The sequence below is a fragment of the Chamaea fasciata genome, unplaced genomic scaffold (assembly GCF_029207755.1).
Source record: "Chamaea fasciata isolate MVZ Bird 193981 ecotype frontalis unplaced genomic scaffold, bChaFas1.0.hap1 SCAF_1, whole genome shotgun sequence".
Taxonomy (NCBI): Eukaryota; Metazoa; Chordata; class Aves; order Passeriformes; family Sylviidae; genus Chamaea; species Chamaea fasciata.
Genome location: NW_027094086.1, coordinates 139901842 through 139928697, shown reverse-complemented (window position 1 = coordinate 139928697; position 26856 = coordinate 139901842). Strand labels below are relative to the sequence as shown.

General features: G+C 37.2%; 1 protein-coding gene across 15 annotated transcripts in view; it reads left to right on the top strand.

The window, feature by feature from the left end:
* PARD3 (par-3 family cell polarity regulator) overlaps positions 1 to 26856 on the top strand; it is a 445231-nt gene that overhangs the window by 210187 nt on the left and 208188 nt on the right. For 14 of the 15 annotated variants that reach the window (XM_066200202.1, XM_066200148.1, XM_066200211.1 and 11 more), the window contains 2 exons: positions 18057 to 18148; positions 21154 to 21237. In XM_066200202.1, the coding sequence (XP_066056299.1) occupies positions 18057 to 18148; positions 21154 to 21237 (176 nt within the window). The remainder of the gene's footprint in view (positions 1 to 18056; positions 18149 to 21153; positions 21238 to 26856) is intronic. The other variant, XM_066200138.1, reaches the window with a different exon arrangement.

Genomic DNA, 26856 nt, shown 5'->3' with positions numbered 1-26856 from the left:
AACCAGAATATGGACTTGTTTCCCTTTTGATCTTTCCCCCCATCTTGGTTTCTGGTGAATGTTTTGTGTAGTGCTGCACAAAACACTGAGCAAGGATTTCATTAAAATTCCAGCACTAGCAGGTAAAAAACATGTTCCTTTTTGAATATGTGGCTCCTATAATCTATAGTGCCCCCTCTCTTTGTGTGGGCTGCTTTGCATTATACACAATATTGTAAATTATCAAAAGGCCAAAAAAAAGTAGGACTTTGTCCACCTGAGAAACTTTTTTTTGAAAGGAAGTGTTGCTGTGAATTTCCAAGGAGCAGAATTAGATGTCTTCTCTTCTGTCTGCATACACGTGGAGCTTTTCCTAAAAACACTGTAACCACCTTTTACTGTGTTACAAAACTGGAAGGGCATGGTGATTTTTCCTCTAGGTATTTGAACTTTCATTCCTACTTAATTCTTGCGTCTTGATGTAAACTTTTTTTTTGTTTGTTTTAGAGGAAGAGGACTCTTGGTGCTTATTTTTAATTATCAGTTGTCATTAAAAAAAATGTAGTGGTATTTTCCACATATATTAGTAGATATCTGTATTTGAGTGGTACCAGATATGATTTAAATTACATTTTTCCAAAGTCAAATTCTGAAATTTTCCCCAGCTCTAAGGATTTTATTACTGCCGAGTTTAAATTCTTGATTTCCTGACAAACATTCTGTCACTGTAAGTAAAGAGAAAAGCTGAGGGAACAAACTGGTATCCATTTCCCAGTGTACTGAGATGTGCATGTTTTTACTACTCTGTAAAAACATGGAGTTGATTTAGAGTTGATAATATGTAATCAAGAGACTGCTGATTATTTGTTATCTTGTGGCTTGACTCTTAAAAAATTGTGTGTTTTCAGTTGTGAGTATAAAGTAAGAATAAGAAGCAGGATGCTTTCAGTACTATGGTCTGTTAGAAAGTGCCGGTTACCTCTGCTGTCTTTTTTTCTTGCCTTTTACGTGGAAAGCAAGTTGTCTCATTTTCTCATGAGATGGAGCTGTAATACCATGAGAGCAAAACCATGCATGCATTGGTCTTTCCATAGTGTCAGTTTACTTTGGGCTGAGAGAATTCAAGTAGTATTAAGCATTCCAAATGCAATGATGAGAGCAATCCATCTGTTTCCAGCAGCATCGCCTCTGAACTGGAGCCTTGCTCTTACCTTGAATTTCAACTAAGTGTGTAAATCTAGGGATAACCTATATTTGAATGCCAGACACTCAGCTGTCCTTTACTGTGTATTTTAAAAGGCTTGTGGGAAGCTCGATGTAAACTTTCGTTTTAGGTAGTTTCCCAGCTGACTAGTACATTGAATGAATTGAGAATAGGAGGGGCTGGTTCAATTCATTTCCATCCCTTGTATCTCAGTCATTTTCTGCAACGATGCATAAGGATTGATTGCCATAGCAACAGTGTTTTAGCTTGTACTACTGTGAATGTGGTTAATGATAATAGAATTATCTACTCATTTTAAATCCTGTTATATTATTAGGTCATCTGAGCCGTCCTCTTGCTATGTATTGAGTTATTCCCTGTAGCCTATCTTGTAGTTCTTTGTCCATGCTGCTTTTACATGTGTTGAGCAGTGGGGATTCTGCTTCTTCCCTTGGGAGACCTGCGAAATCTGATACATCACTCCATTAAGGATTTTTTCCTGGTATTTAGCCTCATTTTACCTTCTTTCTTCCAGCTACATGGATTTATTCCACCTGGAAGTTCTGTTCTTATCTTCTTCCCTATCCAGCATTTAATCCTTCTTATTTATCTGTATCAGAATATAACAGCTCAGTATTTGTGTGTTTCTTATAGGATTTTCTTATAGGGAAAAGCAGGTTTATGAATATATCCTTTGTTCTTCTTCACTACCTCATTTTGACAGGAAACTCTCTAGTACTCAGCTACTATTGTGATTACCTGAACTGCATTGAGAAAAAGCTTCCAATTTTCCCAGTTTAACTCTGTTTCCTGCGGCATATACACCGCTGGATGGATGGTTCTTGTGTGTCCATCTGTGCCTTGCTCTGTCTGATGTTCTTAGTGGTCAGTGGTGAGTTGGAAGACGTAGTTTTTTTCTCATAAAGCTGGGGAGATGTTCCTTCATCCTTGCTACGAGTCAGCAGAAGTCCCCTCTCTGTCCTTCTTGTATGGCCAGGCTAACAGTGGATGAGCATTGGTATCTCTCTTCCCCTCCACATCCACAGGTTGCACACTTTACTCTCTGGAAATCTACTGGGTTTCTAAACCCTTTCTTCCTACATGGTTTTTCCACCATAAAGAGACATATTTTCTAGTCGTGTGCAAAGAGACATGCAAGTGGGAATGCAGCTGTCTGCTCCACTTCAGGCATTTCAAACTCTGTGCTACGTGAAAGTGAAGCAGACCAGGAATTGGTTTAAAACAAATATAATATAGTACTTTACCATGCAATGCGGGTTAGCTGCCTATTAACTGCAAATATAGTGCATCATTGGCCCACTCCACGTCTGCTTTGTCCAGTGTTGTTGTGGAGCTGGTAAATAAGACAGGAGTAATGTAATCTTTCCAGTAATCTGTTGTTTTCACTGCTACTTATGCTTTTTGACTAATTTTCTTCATTAATATTTGATGTTATACTGTTGCCCATTTTCTTTTGTTTTATTCATCTACAGTATAAAGAAGTACTTTTTACATTAATATTCATCCATACTATCCCAAGAGGGCAAAAGACTAAAGGGAATTGCTATTTGAAAGTACTTTAAAGCTAAATCTGATGCAAAATTATTTCATGCTGCAGTTAAAACCAGATATATTAAATATATATCAGTATTATCACAGACTAATTATTTAATGTATGGTTATTTTTGCTAGGTTTTTTTGTGATTTATTGGTTTTTGTTTTTGAGAGGTGCCACTTTTTCCAAAATTCTTCCCTTTGAAGCTTAGGCTAGATTGCATTTCTCAGAATTCTTTATCTTGCATTTATTCATGTTTCAATTTCCTCAGTCACCAGGATTCTCAATCCACCAGTGTAATATAGTGAAGTCTCACAAAACTCACTGATCATGTTTTAAAAGATTGTTTTAAACCTAAGTTGTATTTCACTGGCAAAATTCATCACTTTGCTTTTTATTTACTCTTCTAGTGTTTAGAATACATATGTGAAAGATATTTAAGTTTCGTTGTTTGTTAGTATTTTCATCAAACTGCAAAAAGATTCTAAGTATTAATACTAAGGAGTCTTTCTGAGCCTGTAAATGGATGAGGATGGACCACAAAAAAGAAGAGTCAGTAACCTGCTGATTATATTAAAAGAGAATTCATAGGTTTTGAACTACTCTGTTTTGTTTCTCAGCCATTTTTTCTTCAAATCATTTAATCTTATGAGAACACCATGAGCTTTATTAATTTCGGTTAGGAGCCTTTGAGCTTTTGTCACAGAATTTTCTAATTTTTTTCTAAATTGGCTTTGCCTTTATAGTAAATCAGTTCCAATGTAAGATATCATGGCTTTTACCTTGTTTCAAAGGTTCACTCTCTGATTCACCCTTCTCGTCCTGCAATGATAACGATAGGTAATTTTCTATTTCCCATGTAGTCAGTACTGGTAGATCAGTATTGTCCTTGCACTGCCCTCTGGCCACAGCAGGGTGCTGGACTGGCCCAGCTACATTGTCTGAAGTTTCGTGTGTTCTGTGACACTGGAAAGTGGAAGCTTCAGAAACAGAAGCTTCAGAACAGAAAGATAATAGGACTTGCTTCCATCTGGTTTCCTAAAAGTATTTTGTTTTCCAGATTCAGAAAATAGGTGTGTGAAGAGTTAAAGCAAAATAAACATTTCTTTTGGGAGGTCTTAGACTGGACTAGCTTCATTGATTGGCTCATCTGGGATTCAGATGTGATTTGTGGAAATTGACAAGTTGCTGTACATTTCGAAACCTTCAGCCTGCCTGTAGCAAGTTTGTAACTGATTGAGTGACAACTAAGTAAACCTTGTGTCAATATCAGAATGTTTAAATGTGGGGTTTAACAGTGTCTATGCTTTTGGGGTTTAGCAGTGTCTATGCCTTTTAGTCCTGATCAACAAACTTTTTTCTACTTCCTTACTGAATTTTGGTCCCCCAAATGCTACTGTTTACCTTAAAAAAGTGTTCATGTAGACATCCATGCATAAAGTGCTATGACTCTAAGGAGAAGCACTTCGGTACATGCTTCTGCAATGTGTCTATAACTTCTTTATTTTCACCTTTTTTGGGGTGGGATGGATGAAGAGGAATTCAACCATAAGCTCTGGGGTTTTTTTTCCCTTTCTGTTTATGCGTCTTAACTTTTAATACATTCAAGAAATAGCATTTAAAAGCATAGTTTTGCCTCTGTGTTAATTTTGTCTCCTCTAAGGAATATGGTAGAATTTTAGTAATTCGTATGAAGTTGTTTAGTAACTGCTTATGTGGTGACAAATGAAGTTCTGCTGTAGATTAGAAACTGGCAGGGAAAAAACAAATTACAGAAAATAGGTCAGCAGCGTGCAAGGGCAAGAGGGATTCATTCCTGGAAAGCCTGCTCACTTTGAAAGAGGGGGAGCTGCTGATATAGCAACTCCAGTGAGCAAGACACAATTATTTAGATTAGTTGAAAATAGGTAGTATTTTGAAGGAGGTAATAAAAGAGGGGTGATATTAAAAGAGAGATGGACACAGTGCAAGTTACTGAATGCTGAAATGAGTGCCTTGAGCTGTTTTTAGGACTCCAGATGAGCAGTATCCTCAAACAACAGTCTGAGGCCACAGCAGTAGAGACATTTTCAGTTGTCTCTGCTGCTGAAAGAAGCAGTCTTGGCCATGCTTTGCTTCCTCCCTTGTGCCTCCCTAAGCTTTTATGAGGCTGTTAATTAGACTGAACTGGACCAGCCTGGGAAATGTAACCAATTAAAATTGTTTTTATTAAACATTAATTTTAATTTAGATCTTTTGTATAATGATACAAATGCTTGAATAAACTGAAAGGAGAAGGTGGACAGAGGAATCCAGTGCCAGACATGACCATCTGGGGAGGGGAGAAGAGGAGACTGCTGCTTTCAACAACCCACATCTGTGGTTTGAGCTGGCCTTGCAGGATAATGAAATGCCGGGCTGAGGTGTTATTATGGGCTGCAGGATGGAAATACAATTGCTTGGAAATGCTGTACCGCCATCACACATGCTGAATTCAGTCCAAACTGCTCTCACTTGGTGTGGAAAAGGAAGGGAAAGAATTGCAAATGGAAATAAGATCTCTGAGAAGAAGTTTAAAAGAATTAATTTTACTGAGAAGCTGGGATCTCTTCTGCTGCCACAAATGGCACTAAATGAGTTATTTCTTGAAACGCCCTCTCTTTTGTAACAGGCAGTTTGCCAAGTGCCTCTGGAGCTGTGGTTGTAGCGGTTGTGTGGTGGCCCACACTTTGTTCCTTGGTGCATTTTAGGCCAAGAGGTTGTATTTGGTGGTTCCTGGATAGCTTGGTGAGGTGGTGATGATGAACTTTGGCTGTTGATCGTGTTTCACCACGTGTTTTGTAAGGGTTTTGCAGGGCAGTGAGCAATGCATGTGTGCAGAACCAAACTACTCCAAGTGGGTCTGTGCTTTTCCCAGCCTTACTCCAGCCACCACCCTGCAAGAGGTGATGGGGCCTGTGGTCCTGCCTTTTTGGGTAAATTCAGGAGTACCTGTGAATATTTTACTTTTTTCTTAAAGTAAGGCTTTGTCTGTCTCAGAGACATCACCCAAAACTGAAAGCATCTAAGACTGGAGATGAACCTCAAAAAAAGGAAAAAAATCTTTGGTGCCTCAGTTTTCTCAAATAAATAATTTGGAGAATAACCTCTAATCGTCTTCCTGTGGGTGCAGTGAAGCTAGAGTAATAATTGTCCATGAACTGCTTTTGCCATACTGTGCTGGAGGGCACTACAGAAGTACTGAGTAGTATTTATTTTAAATTTGATTTAATGCTTTTGATTAAAAAATGAATAAAATTGTCATAGACCAGATTGTAACCCTGTAGGCACTTGGAATGGAGCTTTTGTAAATGAAGCATTTACTGAGAAGTTTGAAATTGTTTTTCATGTTGATTTCAACAAAACAAATTGAGCAAAGGACAATGAAAAATGCTATAGCATTTTCTGTTATTAAAATGGTGAATTTGTTTGGTGCCTAAGGTAAAATCCATGTTGTGCAAAAGACTGAAAAAGAAAATTTTACAGCATAACAGGGAAACTCAATTGGAGCAATTTTAGTGGAGTTTCTCAGTGGAATGAGGTGGAAAAAAAAAAAGTGGAATGCAACTGTGAATTCAGTGTAAGAGAAGTAAAAGATGAAACTGCAAAATGGTGAAATCTCATCACTCAAAATTTCAGAGGACTGAGAGCAGGCTTGGGTGCCTTGTCCCTCTGTATCAAGGCCAGGTGTCCTGCATCACCATCACAGTGCTGGGGCTCCCTGCTGGGTCCTTCCTCTCTGGGAATTGGGGCCAGAACCTTGCCTGGTTTTGTTCTTCTAGGGAAGGAAGGGCTGAAACAGCAAGACTTAATATCATTAAGATATATGCAGGTTAGGGCTCCATTACTTTGGGTTTGTTTGTTCATCTACTTAATGTGTGACACAAAAGACCTTTTGAAATGGATGTATAGGTGTTTTTACTTTTAATCAGTATGAATATAAATTTAAAAAGTCATAAATCAAAGCTGTATGTTAGCAAATCCTAACAAATGAGAAATGGAGATAAGTCACTGTCTAAATGAAAGGAAACTCAAGGATTTTTGTTTAAGCAAGATGATAAGATATTAAAATACCAGTGGAATTGAGGGCACCCTCTTTAAGTCTGCCAATGACACCAGGCCATGAGGTGTGGGTGACACTCTGGAGGGAAGGGATGCCATCCAGAGGGAACTGGACAGGCTGGAGAGGTGGGCACATGCAAAACTCCTGAAGTTCAACAAGGCCAAGTGCAAGGTCCTGAACCTGGATTGGGCCAATCCCAAACACAAAATACAGGCTCGATGAGGAATGGTTTGAGAGCAGCTGTGGGGGGAAGGACTTGGGGGTGGTGGTTAAGGAGGAGCTGGACATGACCTGAAAATGCGCATTTGCAGCCTGGAAGGCCACGTGTGACCTGAACTGCATCCAAAGCCCCATGGGCAGCAGTGAGAGGGAAGTGATTCTGCCCCTCTGCTCTGCTCTGGTGAGATCCCACCTGGAGCACTGCACCAGCTCTGGGGCCCCCCATCGTAAGAAAGATATAGACCTGATGGGGCGGATCCAGAGGAGGCCAGGAAGATGACCAGAGCTGGAGCACCTCTGCTATGAGGACAGGCCAAGAGAGTTGGGGCTGTGCAGCCTGGAGAGGAGAAGGCTCCGGGGAAACCTTATAGCACCTCCTTGTACTTAAAGAGGGCTTACAGTAAAGCTGGAGAGGGACTTTTTACAAAGGCATGTAGGGTAGGAGAATGGGGAATTGCTTTGAACTGAAAGGTGTTAGGTTAGATGTTAGAGAGAAATCTTTACTGTCAGAGTGGTGAGGCACTGGAACATCCAGAGAAGTGCATGCCCCATTCCTCGAAGTGCTCAAGGCCAGGCTGGATGGGGCTCTGAGCAGCCTGATCTAGTGAAAGGCGTTCCTGCCCATGGCAGGGGATTTTAACTAGATGAAGTTAAAGGACCATTTCAAACAAAACCATTCCATGATTTTTATGGTTCTTTAGGCAAAACTAACGGGGATTGTTAGCAACACAAAAACAAAAGCTTTGAAAGTTGCATATTCTAAAGGAGACAGAACTCAAAGAATATGTCCCAAGTTGAAACTCCCACTAATGTACAGACTATTGCCTTATTGGAAAATAGATATTTTAATCAAATTTTTAAGAAGCCAAGTCTTCAGTGAGCTTTCTGATGTAATTTCTGAGCAGTCCTGAGCCATGCTGAGGAAAATATCCAGAATTGAATTTTGTTATTAGGATGCCTGTGTGAGTAAAAAGATGTTTTGTGTGACAGGGAACAGAGTGCTATACTTTTACCTTGCTTCTAAATTGACTCTTACGTGCAGTGCTCCAGGGGATTGAACTGTTCTGTACTTGGCTGAAGCTAGCGAAATCCTTGCATGCTGATACAGATCTGCAAATCAAGCAACGAGGGACCATTTCAGATTAAAAAAGAAAAAAAGAAATGAATAAGGATAAAAGAGCTATGAGACCTGTTTGAAAACTGCCTAATGACAAATTCAAGTTGCTAAATAAGAAATGCTTTTTGTGTCCTTAAAAAAAAAATCCTCAGAAGGATGAAAATCACGGTCTTTGAAAAGGTGAGGTGAATAATAATATATTCAGGAGTGTTACAGTGAAAATGTGAAGTGATTGATACAGAATTGTCTCCTTTCCTTTGTCTCAATATCAAGGGGGAACTATGTGACTTATCTATAATACATCTCTGCAGAAGTCTTTTAGATCTCTAAACTTATAGGTGGAGGCATGTACACTTGGTTTTCTGCAGGGAAAGTGTGTCCCAATTTCATGTTTCCATTGTCATTTTTTTTTGGCCTTCAAAACTCACGAACGACTTAATGCCTTTTTTTTTTCCTGGTATCTATATACAGAATAAACTAACTTGTCAGATTAAAGGCAAAAGTATTTAAAATTCTGTTGCTCTACATTAGTTACAAGCAGGTGAATTCAGTGTGGATCTATTTATAGGAGAACTAATGGATGTGCCTAACTTGACCTACTTTAGACTACTCAACAGAAAAAAACAAACACCATGTAGTTGTAGCACTGCCATGTAATCTGTTTTTTTCCTGCCTTAAGAACAAAATAATGTTTTTGTTGTTGTGGCCTTCTAAATACATTTGTCTATTTAGAAGCATATCTATCTATATCTATATCTATCTATATGTGTATATATTTATTTCCTGGATGCCATAGTAACAATCCATATTAGGAGTATATTGTGGGGGTTTTTTTACTTCCATAAACATCTACTTGTCCATATCAAATGAATGTTTCTGGTACTGAAATCTCAGAACTGTATTACCTGGCATTGTGGAGTTGGAAGAACTCAAGTTATAAAAGAAAATTAGACTTTATTTTGTAAAAGTCACCCCTGTTGTGAAAAAATTTAAGTGAAGCACCTTCTACCAAAGCAGGGACAGTTTCCTCTCTGTGTGCAGGTATTACATGAGTTAGCGAGGAGTGCTCTATAGGAGCAGTGTATGTATCGGGGAAAGTAAATTGTATATGCCTTGTACACAAAAGCATCAACCAGAGTGTGTTTGTTACATGCCAAATGCTACACTTATGTTGGTCCACCATGTGGGGATGTTTCTGTAATTGAGGTAATTCCTGCATTAGGCAAGGTAGATGATAACCAGGCCTGGCCTTTGGGCTGAACTTTGCAGGGGAATTCAATTATACATTGACCTATAATTGTAGCCTTGTTTGAAGTAAAGCTGATAACTATTTCCTTTTAAGATATTTCCCATCATTCTGACATCTAAGTAAGACTTTGAATCTGTATTTAATATGAACCCTAATATTTGTTTTACACTGGCAGATCTTGGTGGTCTGTATGTCAGTCTGTTAATCATATGAGAAGAGTATAAAATTTCAGAGATCTGAACATGGAAATATTTTGTAGATAAGCCTTATAAAACAAACAGAGAGCAGACTTACACCTGTGAAACAGATATGTTTTGAATCCTCAGGAAAAACAGAAAGTGGATTAAAGACTGTAACTAGACAGTTACACAAAAAGAACCCATTTTTAAGGCAACAATCAAATTGAGGTAATTTGCTATAGTTGTACATGAGTCTATGAGGGAGTTACTTCTCTTTTTAATACAATGGACACATCTATAACTTGTTATTGACCAGATCTTCAGAAAGCTCTTTGGATGCTTCACTTAATATTCAAAGTGTGACAATACATGTTTTATGTATTTCAAATAAGTAGCACAAGAGGTTAGTGCTTTATTGTTGCATCTAATCTTTTGGTAGATTTTATCATTACGTTTGGTTTTAAAGATTAATTTTAGTGAGCTCCCCAACAGGCAGCACTATAAGGGCTGGGAAGCCTTGTCTGATCCTGCCAAATCTTTTCTGGCTATTCTTGTTAGCTGTAGTTGGTTCTGCTTACAGGTTGCTCTGTAAGTGAACTGTCTGACAAATTCATTATGTGATGAAATACCTTGAGTTTTGTAGTTCTTCATGTACTTGGCATCTAATAAGGTGTTTAAAAAATAGATTGTGCACTGCAGGTGTTACTAGGTGCTAAGAAAAGGAAGAGATGAAGCACATCTGGTACCTTTGAGCAAGAAGTGTTCTGTGGCTTAGCATCCTAAGCTGCTGCTGAGACATTTGAGGTCCATTTTAATATTTCTGCTTTTCAAAGTGTCACATCCAAGAATTGTATATTTGCCTTTGCAAACATGTAATATTATCCCCAACGTGTTAATAAGGAAATGCGCTTTTGAGTGATTTTTGCCACTATCGTATCGCAAGTCAGTGGAGGAAATTAGAAAGGACCCAATATTGTCTTCATTTTAAGTCTCTCTTTAATACAATAAATGTATTCTCAAGGTATTTTTTAAAGTTCAGTTTGGCAATGCTTTACCCAGTTGTGAGTGAACAGAAACTTAGGGCACTGTGTTGTCATCATTGTATTATTTTGTAATGTGCTATGAGTGCTAAAGTGGTGCATATTCTATGTGGAGTTGGAGCTGTTGTAAAATAACCACAAAAATAGTTTTGTGTCCAGTAATACTTGAGTCTTCTTTAAAATGTCTCTTAAATATGATCTGGTGGGAACAGCTACAGATTTTTGTTATCCACTTGATATTTGCCATCTGTAGGGGAACCTAGATGTATGGATTTGTTCTGGTAGCTATCACTTTGCAGCACATCTCCTCTCTCTGCCTCCCACCCTGGTCTGTCAGTGGTCCTGGAGAAATCATTGAAACAATCCAGGGTGGGAAGACCTCAGTGTGGGGAAAACAAGCCCTGTAGTTTTCAGTCAAACAGCAAATGCAGTCTGTGAAATATGATTACAATGCACATTGTGAAATGCTTGAGAATTGGTGATGCTTTATACATTGCTAATGGGCTTTTTTCTGTCAGATCCCATTTGGTGCCGTTTTCCTTGTGTGGGCTCACCAAGTTGTATGGGTGTTTGCTATTTTTGGCTAATAATTTTTTCCCTTTTCCTAAACATTTTCTCTGCTGGTAGAAAGAGACTATTCAGATGCATGAATTAAGAAGCACGTTCGATCAACAACAAAAAAACCTTTTGACTTTTAATGCACTTCTTTCTGTTTGTTGATAAGCTACCACTGTAAGGACATACCCAAGATTTTCTTTACTGTGAAGAAGAAGAAGCAACAAAATGTCTCAAATTAAATTTACTAGCAGGAAAACTTTTTGCCTAACCTACTAAAGCTCTTAAAAGGCTCTCGTACTTTTCGGTGCTTCTGCAATGCCTCCTGTAAAAAGAATTAACTGCAGCATAATCTAGTAAAAGTCCTTTTTAGTGGAAGCTCTGCTACATGGCCAAGCAGTTTTTGTGTTGTGCTCCTGCCACCAGCCTGCCTTGCTGTGTGATAGAGGTGTGTGCCACCAAATCATTACAGAACATGTGTGTCATTTCAGTGATGCCTCACAGGTTGTTAAGCCCCTAAAGGCCACAGATTTCCGTGAAGCTCTGATTTGATACACACTACAAAATAAATGGGATACCATAGTACTTATTCAGCCTTAATTAGTATTGCCAGGTTTTTATTATGTGTTTTAAGAAGTCATTATGAATGAAAAAATGCTAGTTATTCAAAATTGAATGAATTGTCGCATACGTTTGCCAAAGGAAGGTTGTATCAAATTATATTCATTGGCTCTCTGGTGTTCTGCCTTTTGGACAATAGGAAATCAAATTCATCTCTCTTTAAATCTGTAAAAACATTTCCTTTTAAGGCACTTCAAAACAGAAATAGTGCCGTCGTGAAGCCAACCAGGCTTAAGGCTCAGCTTGATCAGTTTAATAAATGGGAAATAAGAGATGATTGCCTGTGATAGCAGGGAATGAGTTTGATATTCATCAGAGACCTGAGAAATCCCTTCTATTCTGCACTTCTCTATGTCTATATGATATCTATTCACTGATTTGACTGAGCAAGGGAAATTTCATTTTAGAGTAGTGAGGCATATAAAAACGGTGTGAATATTGTCATTTCCAATTGCAGGGTGACCATCCTGCAGAAGGACGTGAGTAACATAGGGATTATTGGGACGTAAAGTGAATATTAACTTGTGTGTATATATATACACACATAAGATTAAATAATTTTTGGAAGCTTTTTTTTTTTTTGTGTTAAATGGGTGATGATTTAATGTTAGGTTTCCTTCTCCCTGGATTACTAATAATAGCAGTACACCAAGTACAAGGCTGTTGTGAATTACACAGAGCTCTCACCTAATTATTTGTGCATGTATATGTATGTTCAAGAGGGAACATAGCCTATTTTTTGTATTCAATATTTTTTGGGTTTTCCCCATGTTGTGTTTGTAACTGCTCTTCAGATTTGATTGAAAATTGCCATTCTCTGGAGATTTGGCCGGTTAATCAAAAAGTGAGAACATTAGCACAAAAGCCTGATGCTGCTGTATTTGTGCTAGTTAAGGCACAGGAAAATAGGTCCCTTAGGAGCTGTTTCCCATCAAGTGTGATCATACAGAGAGAGAGACAACCTACTTTATGTTGCAAGAACCAAACAAACATTTATGAAGCACAGCTGCCAGGAGACTAATAGCGAATATGTCTCCTCTTCCATAATCATTACAGAGAAGTGCAAGAGACTAAGAGGAGAGATACGAGGGGAAGGGCATATTTTAATAGCAAAAGCTTTATTTTATTTGTGTCTTGACTGAGGAAAAAAAATATTGTCAGGAGCTTGTCATTATTGATAATCTGTCCCTTTCTGCCGTAAAATCTAAAGCACCTGTTGGGTGTTGGATCCAGTTTGGTATTTACAGGACTTACACTCACTGTGCTAAAATTTGGAAAAATTAAATGGTAGAAAACAACCCAGTGTCTCTGAAAGTGAATCTCACTGTGATGCGCACTGAGGTGATGCTGTCTCCAGCCAGTCCTGAGGACACAGAGCTGCTACTGAGGGACTGAGCTGACTGAATACCATACTCATATATGGTATTAATACAAGATACAGAAATAACATTATCAGAGCTTATCAGCATTACATCAGCTCAATAATATCTGAAGTTTAAATCGGTCACATTCTTGAAGGAGGAAATAGGAGGAATTTCAAAATGCCAAGAAAAATCTCTCTTTGCTTATCATTTCATTGAAGTCTGGGCATTGCAAATCTTCCAGAAAAGCCTGACTTTTTGCATACTGCCAGCTCAGCAAGTAAACCGCTTTATGTCCCTGCAAGTTGTCCTTTCATAATTTTAAAATATGCAAAGAGTATTGGCATCGTATTTCCTTTGGATGAGTGTGATAAAAGCAATAATTCCTAAGAAAAATTACTTACAAAAGTTATTTTGTAAAGATGATTGCTACAGCAATAGTGGCATATCAGTGCTTTCCTAATCATTATCTGATTTCCTAATCATTATCTGGCTTATCTTGCCAGCTTCTTAAGGAGTTGCGAAAATGCACAAAAAAACTGTAAAGGAGGCCTAGACAGAGCTCTCTATCCTGCCCTTGTGCAGATGCATTTCAGTGTATCTAAATCTGTTTCCAAAATCAGTTCTTTCATCTTGGAGCACATGTATTGCAGGCTGGCAGTGCTGGGTTAATGGTTTGGCTTGATGATCTTAGAGAATTCTTCCAGCTGAAATGATTCAATACACAAGACAGTTGCAATTTACGTTATAGGTGTACAGGTGGTCAGTGGAGCAGACCTTGCCAAGGAGTGCTCAAGTAATTTGAAAGTAGAGTTTGCTCTCTTTTATAAAAGCATTGTCGCTAAAATATCACTTTCTACACAATAATGAATTAATTATTATACCCTCCTGAACTGAAAAAAAAACCCCAACCAAACCACCCAAGCCAAACACATTTACTTCCATTTTTTTCCCCCAGTCACTGGTAGAATGGAGATGTTACTCTTGAATTTGAGACATGGGGTTAAGTGTTCAGAGAAGATGGATTTACACATAACCCTTACAGCTTTTCAAGCTCCTTTCCCATTGTGTCTGCCTGAAGCAGATTGTGATCCTTGCTTTTTCAGAGCAGGCACCTAGAAACACAGGCTGCACAAATGAAACTTGTAGGAATTTAATATTCAGACTCTGTGACTGCTGTTGAGTTTTCTTTAGAAAATTGTCAAAAGACAAGGGAATGTGAAGCTCTGCTTCTGCTTTGGGGAGTTCATGAGAAGTGTATGGAACAGCAGAGATGAGTGGGAAGGTGCTTCTTTGAAGATGAAGTTGTGGATTAATTGGAGGCAGGAGCTGATATTTTGGTAATGGACATTAAAATTTCCAGTAAGACAGGGGAAGCATGACTGGTTTTGAGCTTTGGAAATTATACTAGGCAGATTTCATTCAGAAATTTTCTGAGAAAATGTAATTAAAAGAACTGTTTGGGTTCATATATATTGGATAAGGTTCTGTTGGCAAGAATATTGCTGACATTCCTTAACTCTGCAGATTTTGTAATCCTAAGTGGTGATAGAGAGACTGTCTTCAAAAATAATAACCCAATTTGCAACTTTTCATATGTATTTCACTAATACTGTGCAGGTGAACTGTGAAATGGACCTTTTTATAGGTAGAACTTTTAGCACTAATAGTCCATTTTGAGCAGTTAAGATAATTTTTCAGTTTTTGAGTCATTAATTTTATTACAGAACTTAGAAAAATAATGTTTTCTTTTCATTTTTAAAACAGTGGGAAATTTTACAGTGAGCACATCAAGATACGGAGAAATACATTGGAAGAGATGCTTTAAATTTTCCTTTGTAATGTAAAGATGAAAGGATCATTTAATTACTCTAATTTCAATTTTGGAAAAAACCCACATTCTGTCTTTAGTAGCTGTACATTAAAAACTGTATAATTTGATATAGTAGATATCAGTGTTTTTATACAGAGAAAAGAAACCTTACACTTGTGGGAGCTTGCTCAAATCAGGTATTTCTGAGAAATATCTGCAGTAATATCCATGTGGGTTCACAGAAACTTTCTTGCTCTGTTAAATGTCCTTTCCCTTGTTTACCTCATCCAGGTCGAATTTGCCTTTCAGAAGAAAACTGCTTTCCAAATGAAGAAATAATTGCCTGATGCAAAGATTTTCACAGCCAGTTAGTTACTTTTCATAGTAAATCAGAATTTTAAGTCAAATCCCTCTGCAGGTGTCCAATTTTTCTCTCCGTTCACTTCAATGTAAATCAAAATCTGTGTTATTTTGAGAAGAAAAGAGAGTCTGATTACTGTAATATTAAAGATTTTTAAAGGGTACATTGTACATCTGTTGATCATGGCAGTAGTACTTTCATTAGGATTATCATTCCTCCTCTAAGCACCTATTTATGGGCACATGCATGTTTCTGATGCAGATCTGTCTGCTGTCCAGGAAAAGCCAGACAGAGGCGTGTGGGAGCTGCTGTTTCTTAATTGCTTGGATAACTGACAGTCAGTGTGGTTCCAAAACTTGCTGTGTTTATGATTCTTGAAACAAAAGGCACAAAATGGAGATGTGATGGTGCCAGATAGCATCTGTTTTACGTAGCTTTTGATTTGCGGTTTCTGATTTGTTATACCCCAATATTGAAAGGTGCATCGAGGCAGGAGGCAGCTGAGTTGGCTGTTTGCTTTGACCTGGCTGCACTCGAGGTCAGGCAGAGGGATGATCCTCTTCTTGTCAGGAAAAACCTTTGGACCACCAGGTGGGACAAAAAGGAAAGAAACAGAATATCCAACAAGTGGAGAGGCCTAGGTATGATGGGAACAAGAGCAAAGATGCTCTCAGGGCTGGGAAGGGTGGAAAGAATGGTTTGTACAAGGATTTATCCCAAGCATTGTACGGGGGGCTATGTCCCAGCAGGGCACTTGAGGCGGGTCTATCAAGAGCAAGCCCAAAGGACTCAGTGCTGCAAATGCTGAGTGGGACAAGGGAAGCTTTGTTTACAGACTTAAAGTAGTCAAGAGAAAAGCTTTTGGGGCTAAAAACTGATGAAGTGTAGGACCCAAGTGTGAATGATGCCTACATTGCACATATGCAGATGTCTACTAAAATGACACAGCGTAAAGCTAGACATTTATTTTTTGGCAGAGGCATATCTACAAATAGATAGGATGTTATTTCAATCTCTTCTTCCGTATATCTATATCTATATCTATCTATCTATCTATCTATCTATCTATCTATCTATTTATCTATCTATCTATCCATCTATATCTTGCATGTTTGCTTGGAAAAAACATGCATGAAAATTTGCCAAGAACCACAGTATTAACAAAGTCACGTTCATCTGTGATGACCTTTTGTCATAAGCGAGATTCAGAATTGGGTTTCATCAGCAACTCTGATGAAAAGAGTTCTCTTTAGGCTATTAATAGCTTCAGTGCAATAAAAATACATAGTTTTCTACAATCAGCAGTGTCCCTAACTTCAAACCAGGAAACCCATGGCAACAGTAATTTGCAAGATGCTCTATGGAACAAGGTGTGGAATGCCTCATTTCAGTATGAACCAACTCTATAAACATTCTGATTTTTCTTTATTAACTTCTTTGCATGTGACTTTAGTATTGGCATGGAGATTTGAATATTTATTTAATTTTAAACTTTATGCAGTGGTACATGTAGGACTTCAACTGATAACAGTAAATATACAGTTCTAGGCAGGTTCAAGATGCTGGTTAACCTTTAAAATATATTACTTACCTTGTGCTTAACAGAGAGAGATGATGAGGAGGTGCATATTAACACCTCTTGAGAAACTGGATCATCAATCTTCCAAGTAGCTTGGGCTCACAAAGCATGCTGCTTTCCAGATGCACAAGGCATATCCACAGCCCATGGAAGCCTGATGCATCCAGCCTCCTGCTTTTGCAGATTCCCTGTGGAAATCTCAATTGGACATTACCAACTGTCTCTGCCGGCTTTTAACATCTCTTCAATACCTTAATGAGTTGTCTGACTCTGTGCTAAACTCATAACCTATCATGTATTATTTCACTGACCTGATGGCTCTGGCTCTAGAGTCAGTCTGTGTTTGAAACCTACTGTTCACACTCTGTAATATTTTCTGTTTGATTACATGGGTATTTAAAAGTATAATATTCCAATAATTAACATAGACATAAGAATGTTTAGAGCTTCTTACTGGAAGTCCTTGAATTACTGTGATCTAAACTTGGAAGTACAGCATTCACAACTTTGACATTAAAGTTATATAGTTGGTGAATAATGTATGTACCTTTTGGAAAGTGAAATTAAAAATAAAATCAATTGGTTAGCATTAGAGCCTCATGTAGCTCTTTGATGTCAGCCTTCTCTGGCAAGACATTATTAAAGGCCATGATAAGATGTTTAAAATGCTCTTGGTACTTCACGGAATTACAGAAGCTGCATTTTCTTGTACTGTTTTTAGGTCTTTGCAAATGAGCATCAGTGATCTGCCTTTTGTGTTCAGTCAAGCCCCCAGCAACCTGCTTGGGAGAGCCTGGGAGAAGTTTCCCCAAACACTGCTGACCATCAGCTGATTTTGTGCTTTTGCTTGTCAACCTTTTAAAAAAATGCTGACTGTGATAGCTTCTGTAGCACGGCTTTTATAACTGTAGAAAAATTATGATATAACACTGGCCAAACTATAAATATCATTGCATAAAGTGACAAAAAACAATTTAGAACAGTTTCAGACAGAAAAGGAAAGATTTTTGTAGTTGTGGAAGCACAACATTTCCACTGCACATGTGGTAACCCCAATAATCTGAGAATGATAAAATGTCATTATAATGAGTTAATAAAATTAAATGTAGGTTTAACTAATGAATATTTTTTAAAAATATCTAGGATGAAGATCGAACAGAGGAGGACAGCAGCAGAGTTGAGCCTGTTGGACATGCAGACACTGGTTTGGAGAATGCTACCAATTTTTCCCTGGAGTAAGTTACTGGCAAAACATATTGTTTTAACTAGTCTTAAACTGAACACAGACTAGGGAAGTACTCAGAATAACATGAGTGATATCACTCTTAAGAAAGTGGGGCAGTCTTTTTTAGGTCATGTGTCATTTTGGTTTTAAACAATGGACCTTTTTAAGACAGATTTTAAACACTGTAAAAAGCTTGTGTTAGATATGAGCATTGGAGACTTGACATTTGTAAGGGCTGATGCTACAGTAGATTTTCTGTCTCAAGGAAGATGCTTATTTGATGGAACTTTGAAAACTTAACAGAAAGAAGAGGGTCAGTGCTAGTACAAATAGATCAACAGGCAAGAATTTCAAAGGGGAAAATCTTAATTCCAATCACTTGTTCAGAGTCTCTAGGAAGATGTGTCGGGGTCACAAGTTGTGTGGTCAAAAACCTCATGCTCAGCAAATGGATCAAAACTGGTGTTTTCTTAGCTCCACCTGATTTAAAAATACAGTCACTGAATGATATTTTATGTCATCCAAAGATACAGCAAACTTGACTTTTTGCATTTTGTTGAAAAGAACTGATCCATACCTTGTTATGGAATTAATGAGAAAATATCCCTTCTAGCCTTAAATTAAATCTTCTAAATTTATTAACTTAAATTTTAAGGAAAATTAAATCTTCTGCTCGTGTTATTTTTGAATTAAATTATGAGTTAGGGACAGAGGGTTTAAATGTTAGATAAAGATCATGGTGACATCTATTAGGGAATAGAACATGCATTTTACACAGTTCCATTTACTAAATCTGTTACATTGTAAATTCCAAATGCTGTTTCCTAAATAGAATTTGCAGAACTTCTGTCAAATGTAATGCTTCCTGGTGTTGCTTTTAAGTAACTTATTGACTTCTCATCATATGCTACTTCATTTATGTTTTGTTTTGATCTCATACTTCTTTGTATGTTTGTTTGAATCAGTTGGCCCAAACTTCTGAGAAAACCAGGAAGCCAGATTGAAAAAATCTCTCTTAGGAAGTGATAATTTCCTCTTGTTTTCTGTTTTACAAAATTTAACATTTGAATTTGGGATAGAATTTTATATTTCTTTAAAGAAAAAGTGCAGGAAAAATGAGTGCAAAGATGTTAAATGGGCATTTTGAACAAATGAAAACTCACTGACTCAAGCACTAGAACAAGCTAAATGGTGTACGCTGGATATGGAAAATAAGTTGGTTTTGTTGTTGTTGTTGTTGGGTTTTTTTTTTTTTTTTTTTTTTTTTTCATTTAAGCTGTGTTTCCACTAACGCAGTTCTAGGTGCATCACACAGATTCTCACTTGTTCTCTCTCCTAGCCCGTAATTTTCTTCTAAGCTGATAGCAAGGTCAGAAAAAAGTTGATCATAGAGAATCACAGGTCTTTTAGAGTTCCTTTTGGAGGTTGGAGGAGTTACTTGAATCCCGAGAGCTGCTTTGCACACTAGTTAATGAAAACTTAGCCTTAACATACGGTGAGAAGGAAATGAAATCAGCCTATACAGAAACTGCACATGGAACAGTATGAAATGCTGGATTGATCTCAGTCTTAAAACACGAGTCCATGTCTGGAGAATAATGCGTTTTTAAATTAAGACTCTCAGCTCTCCTGTTGTTGCACTACTTTCTTGAGCTAACAGTGACCATAAGGATAGAGACCTTCCATTCACGTTGTTTAAAAGTCAAGATAAAAATTCAGATACCAATAGAGGCATACAGCAAATGTAAAGGCTACCTTAAAAATATATTTAATAAATTTAATGCAAAAGAAATGTAAAACAAGCTGTAACCCAGAATTTGTGTTGACTTCCCAACCATATGTGGTCTGGTTATTCTCAAATTACAGATTGAGAGCTGGAAGCTTTCATGATGGGCCACCATATGATCAAGAGCTTATTGAAGGAAGTAAAAAAATCTTTTACTGCTATCACAGGGCATTTGTATTGCTCTTTGCTCCATTTCGAGATTCAATTTTATTTGTATTCTTATGAGGAACAAGCTTTTCAATGATCTGTGTGTATATATGACTAGTGCCAAGAAATATGGAAAAAGTATGTAATACCAGAGAGAGGCATAAGCCACAAATTTAGCTTGTGGCTTCTGTTCAGATCTCTCACTTCCAGTTTTACTGAGAGGTTTGGCCTTCGTGTGTTATTTTCTCATTTGTGTATTTATAGCTCTTTTTGGTTCATGGGCTATATTCCACCTCTCCAGATGTGGACATGTTTAAAACGCATTAATAGATTTGGTCTAAATCTATTTCTACAATTTTTGCATGTCTCTTTCTGAACCTGTATTTTCTTCTGCTTTTTTCCTCGCTACAGCAAAAATTATAATTGAAAACTAGATGCATGGTTGCTTCAGGGGACGTCTGGTTGGTTTTGAATGTTACAGTTAAATCTTACTTTGGAAACTTTGCTTAGTAAGGAGGTGCAGGAATCTTCGAGTAGAAGAAATGGAATTACAATAAAACAGATTAATGTGTTTTAAAACTGGAAGGATTTAGCCAATTAAAAATTTAATAATTCTCATTTGATTATGAGGTAGTTATGGGAAAGCTAATGTTAAAATTTAGCATTGACTCTAAGATAAAAAAGTAAAGCATGCTAGTGCTATGATAGCTTTTAGGTTTCTGAGGAAAAAATTTATGTGGCATTTAAGGTATTTCTGCTCAATGTTCAGTTTAACTTTAGGATAAGAAAGAAATAAAGCAATATGCATGCAGTGATGATCATGAGACCTATTTTTACGTATTCAGCTAAATTTTTAAAAAAAGTTCTTTGATTTCTCTTGGTTTTATTAATTGAACTATTTTTGATGATTGATCTCCTTTCATGCCATCAGATTAATCTTCAGGTATGTAGCATTCAACAATGCTTTCATCACCATGACTTGGTTTCCGGAACGGTTTTGTTGTTGTGTGTATGTTTGTGTGGGGTTTTTTGGTTCCTTCACGGTACATGTTCATATTCCCTCATTCGTCATTGTCTCACAGTGATATGGTAAAGCTCGTAGAAGTCTCCAATGACGGCGGGCCTTTGGGAATCCATGTAGTGCCTTTCAGTGCCCGAGGCGGAAGGTAACGTATCGTGTAGGATTTTATTTGCATTGTAATTTGCTGTGCTTTATCTCGGTTGTGCTAATTTTCGGATAGCGGGCCTTTGCCCTCTGTAGAATATTGTCTGTTTTTTAAAGAGGCAGTCTCACTGATTATGAAAGGAAGAAATGCAAGTTTACTGACACTGTGCTTGGAATGGACCTTGTAGTTCAAAGGCTCTGCTTAGAAGGAGTTAGAACTGGGTGTTCTAATCTTGGGGGAAGTTGAAGGACAAAGACATTTCCTTTTGGACTCCTAAAATTTATAAACTTCTGCCCTAATTCAGGTGGATATTTGTGCAACATTTCTCTGCTGAAATGTGTTGTTTAAAGCCACAAGTTTCCAAATAACAGCAAGAGTCTAAACCAGAAGTGTCCTAGAGGCGTTTGCTTGTTAAGAGTAGGGGAGAAAACAATTACCACACTTTCAAAATTTCATGTTGTCCCATCTCTTAGGGTTAAAATGAAGTAGGAAAACCAGTTGAAACATTCTGATTTGGGGAAAAGTGAACCTGTTGTTCAGGCTGAAGCTCCCGAAATTTGATTGTTTGCAAAAAAAAAACAACCCCCAACAACCAAACAAACGTAGTTTACATTAGAAAATACAATGTGGGGGATGTTGTTGACAAACAGAATACATAATCTCTAATTCTTACTTTGCTAGTGTAGAGTTTTAGTGTTTAGGGTCATGAAGATAATCTCAGAAAAAAAGCTGAATTTTTATATTAATTAGTGGTGGATTTGAAACTTTTAAGTAGCTTGAAAAAAGATAAGTTTTCAGGAATATATGCAAACTTTATTGTGGTGTTGCATATTCTAAGTACATACTCTATTTTCTCTCTTTAAGGAAAGGGGAGCAAATATACATATGTATCTTAAAAGTAATCTTTCCACATGAAAATGGGTGTTATGTTCTCTGTCTGTTGTCCCAGTAGCCATTTCAGTTTTATAATTAAAAACTAACAAAATAACAAAACTAACTTGATATACAAGTGTATCTCTCAAATATTAATATGCTATTTTCAGAAATACTAGGGTATTTTGGGTATTTTTCCTCCTATGCCAAATATCTTCATGGGATTTTAAACATAGTATAAGAGCTTTATTTGCACTTGTTACTTAAAACCCAATGCCTTCATAGTCATACTGACATGTATTATGAGAAAATGTAATTAGTTTTACTTTAAAGCTACTTTGTCTAGGGACTACAAGTATTAAGGGCAAACTTCTGTTAAGTGGTGAATTCTTCTCTTCGTAATCTGAAATTCAGTAAATTCAGTGTGGGGATGGAAAGGGCATGAGTGAACAGTACTTCAAACATAACTCAGAAGCAAATCCGATAGAGTTAGAAATGGTTGAAATTTTCACACACTTATCTGGGATTTCAACAGTGTGAAGGCCAAGAAAAAGTCTGGTTTAAGAATGTCAACTGCCTACTAAGTATGTGTTTAATAGAACTGATGTTAAAATATATATTTTGACATTTTGAATAAGAATTTTAACTTGAGTAAAATTCGCTTCCAGCCTGTTAATGTGGTTGTCAAGTCTGAGCCAAAGCTTAAACTGTTCATACACAATGAGACCATGTTAAAGAAAAAAAGCCATAAACACAGAAGTAAAAGATATCATTTTAAAAAAAGAAATTTAACTATGTAATGCAAAATTATGTGATAAAGTTTTACTACAGGAAAGCCAATATTAAATATAGATGTTTCAAATCAGGACATACTGAAAAAGCAAATTGTGTTACAAGGGAAATAGTTTTTATATTAAAATGTATCCTCTTTTTCTTCATAATACCAGAACTCACTTCTTTGAAAAATGGACCATATGTGCACCCATTGTTGCTGTGTTTTTTCAACCCTCCACAAAATAATCTGCTGAAGAGGGGAGACACTTGGTCCTGTGTCTTGAAAGTGTAGAGGAGCAGAGTTAGGGAGGATCTAGAATATTTCCAAAAGTTTTCTGCCGTGCCCTGTGCGTTCTAATGAAGGAAAAGCAGAGTTCATTGCTTGGGATTGATTCTAAGTGCTTGTGTTGTGCTGCTGCTTTACTGTCTGTATACCCATGCCTCTGTGTGCCTTCAGGTAGGATAAATACATTTTTCTTCAGCTGCCTCCAGCGTGGACAGGGAAAGGAACACACCCAGGTTCAGGTTGGGAGCAATTGGTGGGGATTTGGTGAATTCCCTCCCCCCCCCCCCCCCCCCCCCCCCCCCCGTTTCCCACTTCTTTTGAGCAGATAAGACACACGTGTTTCTCCTTTTGTTAGATTCAGAGGGAGAGAAGAGGCTTGGCAGGAATCTTCTGCTTCCTACTTATTTCTCACTGTAGCACATGGCTGCTCTTTGTTCCTCCCCTGGATGCAAAAAATAATTCTCCCTGCTACAATCAGCCTACAACTCCCTGCTCCCAACTTGACCAGGGGATTTGCTTAGTAGAAACCTAATTATAGAAAACCAAACACAGGACTGAGTATAGACTTTGAGGGATGTCCAGAAAGAAAAGATTTCATGTGTCATATAGGTTAGTCCACTGTCCCATAGTTATTTTATATTTGCTTGCTGTTGAATTCCAGTTATGCTGTGTTTTCAATTACTTTTCTTGTAGTTCCTTTCTTTTGCTTTTGAAAATGTTACTCAATAAGCAATGGTTATTAAATCAGTAACTTGAAAATGTGTAAAAACATACTATGCAATTCACCTTTCTTCCCCTATGCAATAAGCAAGAGCCTTATCCCACCAAAAATTTCACACCAGAAAATCCCTCCCTAAGGAAACGCTCCAAAACTCTAAAAATTATGTGCTATAACTCTGTTTTCTACTTCTATTGAGAAAAATATTTGACTTTTTCATGGTCATTTGAGGGTTTGAAATAAGAATCTTTTAATTACTGGCTTTTGATCTTGAGCAAAATCTGTAAAGGTCTCTGCCTCATCTATATAGATGCTACAAATTATTTCTGTTCCCAGTAAAATGGAGACTTTTTTTAAATGAACAAAGCCTGTATTTCTCTGGGGAAAATACTACTGATTTCTAAAGACGTGGTGAAACTTTATTCTATGTATATGTTTCCTTGTTGTCCTTCTGCTTTTGCCTCTAGAAACGTATCAACCTTTTATTGGCCTGTTTGATCATATGATTTTTGTTAACAGATTTTGTTCACCTTATCAAAGGGAGGAGGGTATACATATTCATCACCTTATGGTTGTGCATTTTTTAAGGATAAAAGTTTTGTTTGCAAACGTGATGGCACATTTTTGCAATGGCATAGATGCAGTGCTGAGCAGAAAAGGAGGCATGAAAATGAAAGTAGAATGAAGGAGGAAGAGAAGGCAAATAGCAAAGTGCTCACATAAGAGGAGAAAATAGAGGAAATGAATGAGAGAAAAATATGAAAGGAAAGAAAATTCTAACTCTGTGCAAAGTTGCCATACCACCAATCCTTCCTTCTTATTAGGTGCTCAGGGACAGGAGCAAACCGTCTCTTAAGAACCTCATTTGAGCTGCCTGGATGATGTGGGATGTTATGTTGATGTTTAAGTGGGAATGCACCAACTTCTCTGCAAGCTCAGCAGTAATTATAGTGTAATTTGCCATTATATGCCCTCTTCTAGTTTTTGAAATTTTCTCAAGCTCCGTACCCTAGCTGCTCTTCTGGAATCCTGCCGTGTCTGTCTTTGGAAAGAGGTTCAATTGACACAAGGAATACATGAGATAACATCAGAAATATCTGTGAATAATGATATCGAAGTTAGAGTCCCATAATCTCAAGACTGCTCTGTAGTCTACTTAGTAAAGCAGAACCGAAAAGGATTTGGATATTAATCTAAAACTCCACAATGAATATCCACTTATAAGTATCAGACATGTTACTTGGACACAGACAGGTGTGCACAGCTCTGCCAGCTTTTCTTCCTTGAAGTATGCCACAAAATCCATCGTTAACCGTGCATCTAAAACCTGCAGCTAAAAAATGTGTTTTGTATAGATCCTAAATGTCTTAAAATATTAGGAAGTCTCAAAAGAAAGGAAAAAAAAAGATAATTCTTTGTCAGTTTAAATGACAAATTTAACAGGTTTTGTTGAAAAGAAGGAAAAACCTCAAATGAAGGTGGGCATTTAAACATACACAAACCCTAACTACACTTACTAGAAATCTAGAAATTTGAATTTTTTTAATACTCTTTCATTTTTTTTTTTTCTCTTATTAGAATTAACCTTCATTTTCTGGAGTTTATAAATTCATCTCATGTGTCACTGAAAAAATTCTAGTCTTGTACTCAAGATACAAAGAAAACTAAAGTAATATCTCTTGGCCATTGTCTATACTGAGAGTCCGTAATATTGCCTTCAAGGTGCCTCTCTAATGATCATATTCGCTTTGATCAAGTAGAAGGTCCGTGCTGTCTGCTCTCCATTATTTCTTCTCCTGCATTTCCAGCCTTTTAAGTCTTAAAGGTAGCCACGGCTTTCAAAAACATATGTATGGGAAAAAAAATTCTCTGTGGAGTGAACGTCCCATTCCCTCACTCTTGTATCTGAATTCGAACTGTCTGATCTCAGCCTTTAAGAAGTTTTATAAGCATAATTTGAAGTATTACTCAAGCTAAAAACCTGAGGAGTGGTTACCAAGGATTGGGAATTGGTTCTGGACTTCAGGCATGAAATTTAAATGCCTCCACAGCGGTGCTGTGATGCCAATATTGGGTAAAGGAGTTTATGTGCAATTTAGCATTTAGTAGGCACAATAATTTAACTTGAACAAACAAGCCGATTTGCCTGCTCTGACCTCTAAATCTAGGAATTTTAATCTGTTTTTATGTTCTTGTAGAACTTTTCAGAGATCTTTCGTAGCATGAAACCACTGCACATCAGATTTTCATTCAATCCTTATTATTGTACCTTAATCTAGTTTTTGCCTTTTCATGTTAGTGGCTTTACATAAACATTTAAATTGGCTATTTTCTGTTCTGTCTGATTTGATTACACTACAGTTAGCTTGCAGGTAAATAAATAACTTCAATGTGTACATACAATGGGGCATGATGACCAAATCATATTCTAGATGCTCAATGTCAGTTTTTATTTTTACTTTAACTGTCAGTTTTTATTAAGATAAATTATCATCATTTCCATACATCTGGATGGCATGTGGAGAGTTCGCATTTCACGAACTACCCCAGCTAAGTCAGGCAATTTAGATGGCAATAAAAAATTCGCTGCCTATTTCTGGTTTACCATTGGTTGTAATTTATACTGAGAACTGAAATGTTCACACATGTAGCTGAGTTTATTTTAATAGTATAATTGGAGTAATGAACCTTGTGGAAATACAGTGGTGCAAATGCTAATATAATCTCAGCTGCTTACATTCCCAATTAGGTATTTAAAACAAATACAAAGATTGAGCTCTGTGCTTTGGCAGTTTCCCTTCTGTTTCCATGTTAGCTATGTTAGTCTAAAACAGCACAGGTACCAAATTTCTATTTATAATTATTCTTTCAACAGGATTGTAGACTTGCAGAGTGTTTTGCGTAGGTATACGTGATATTTAATCTTATTCTTGAAAAAGTTGGAGTTCAAAAGATTTGTAATGGAAGA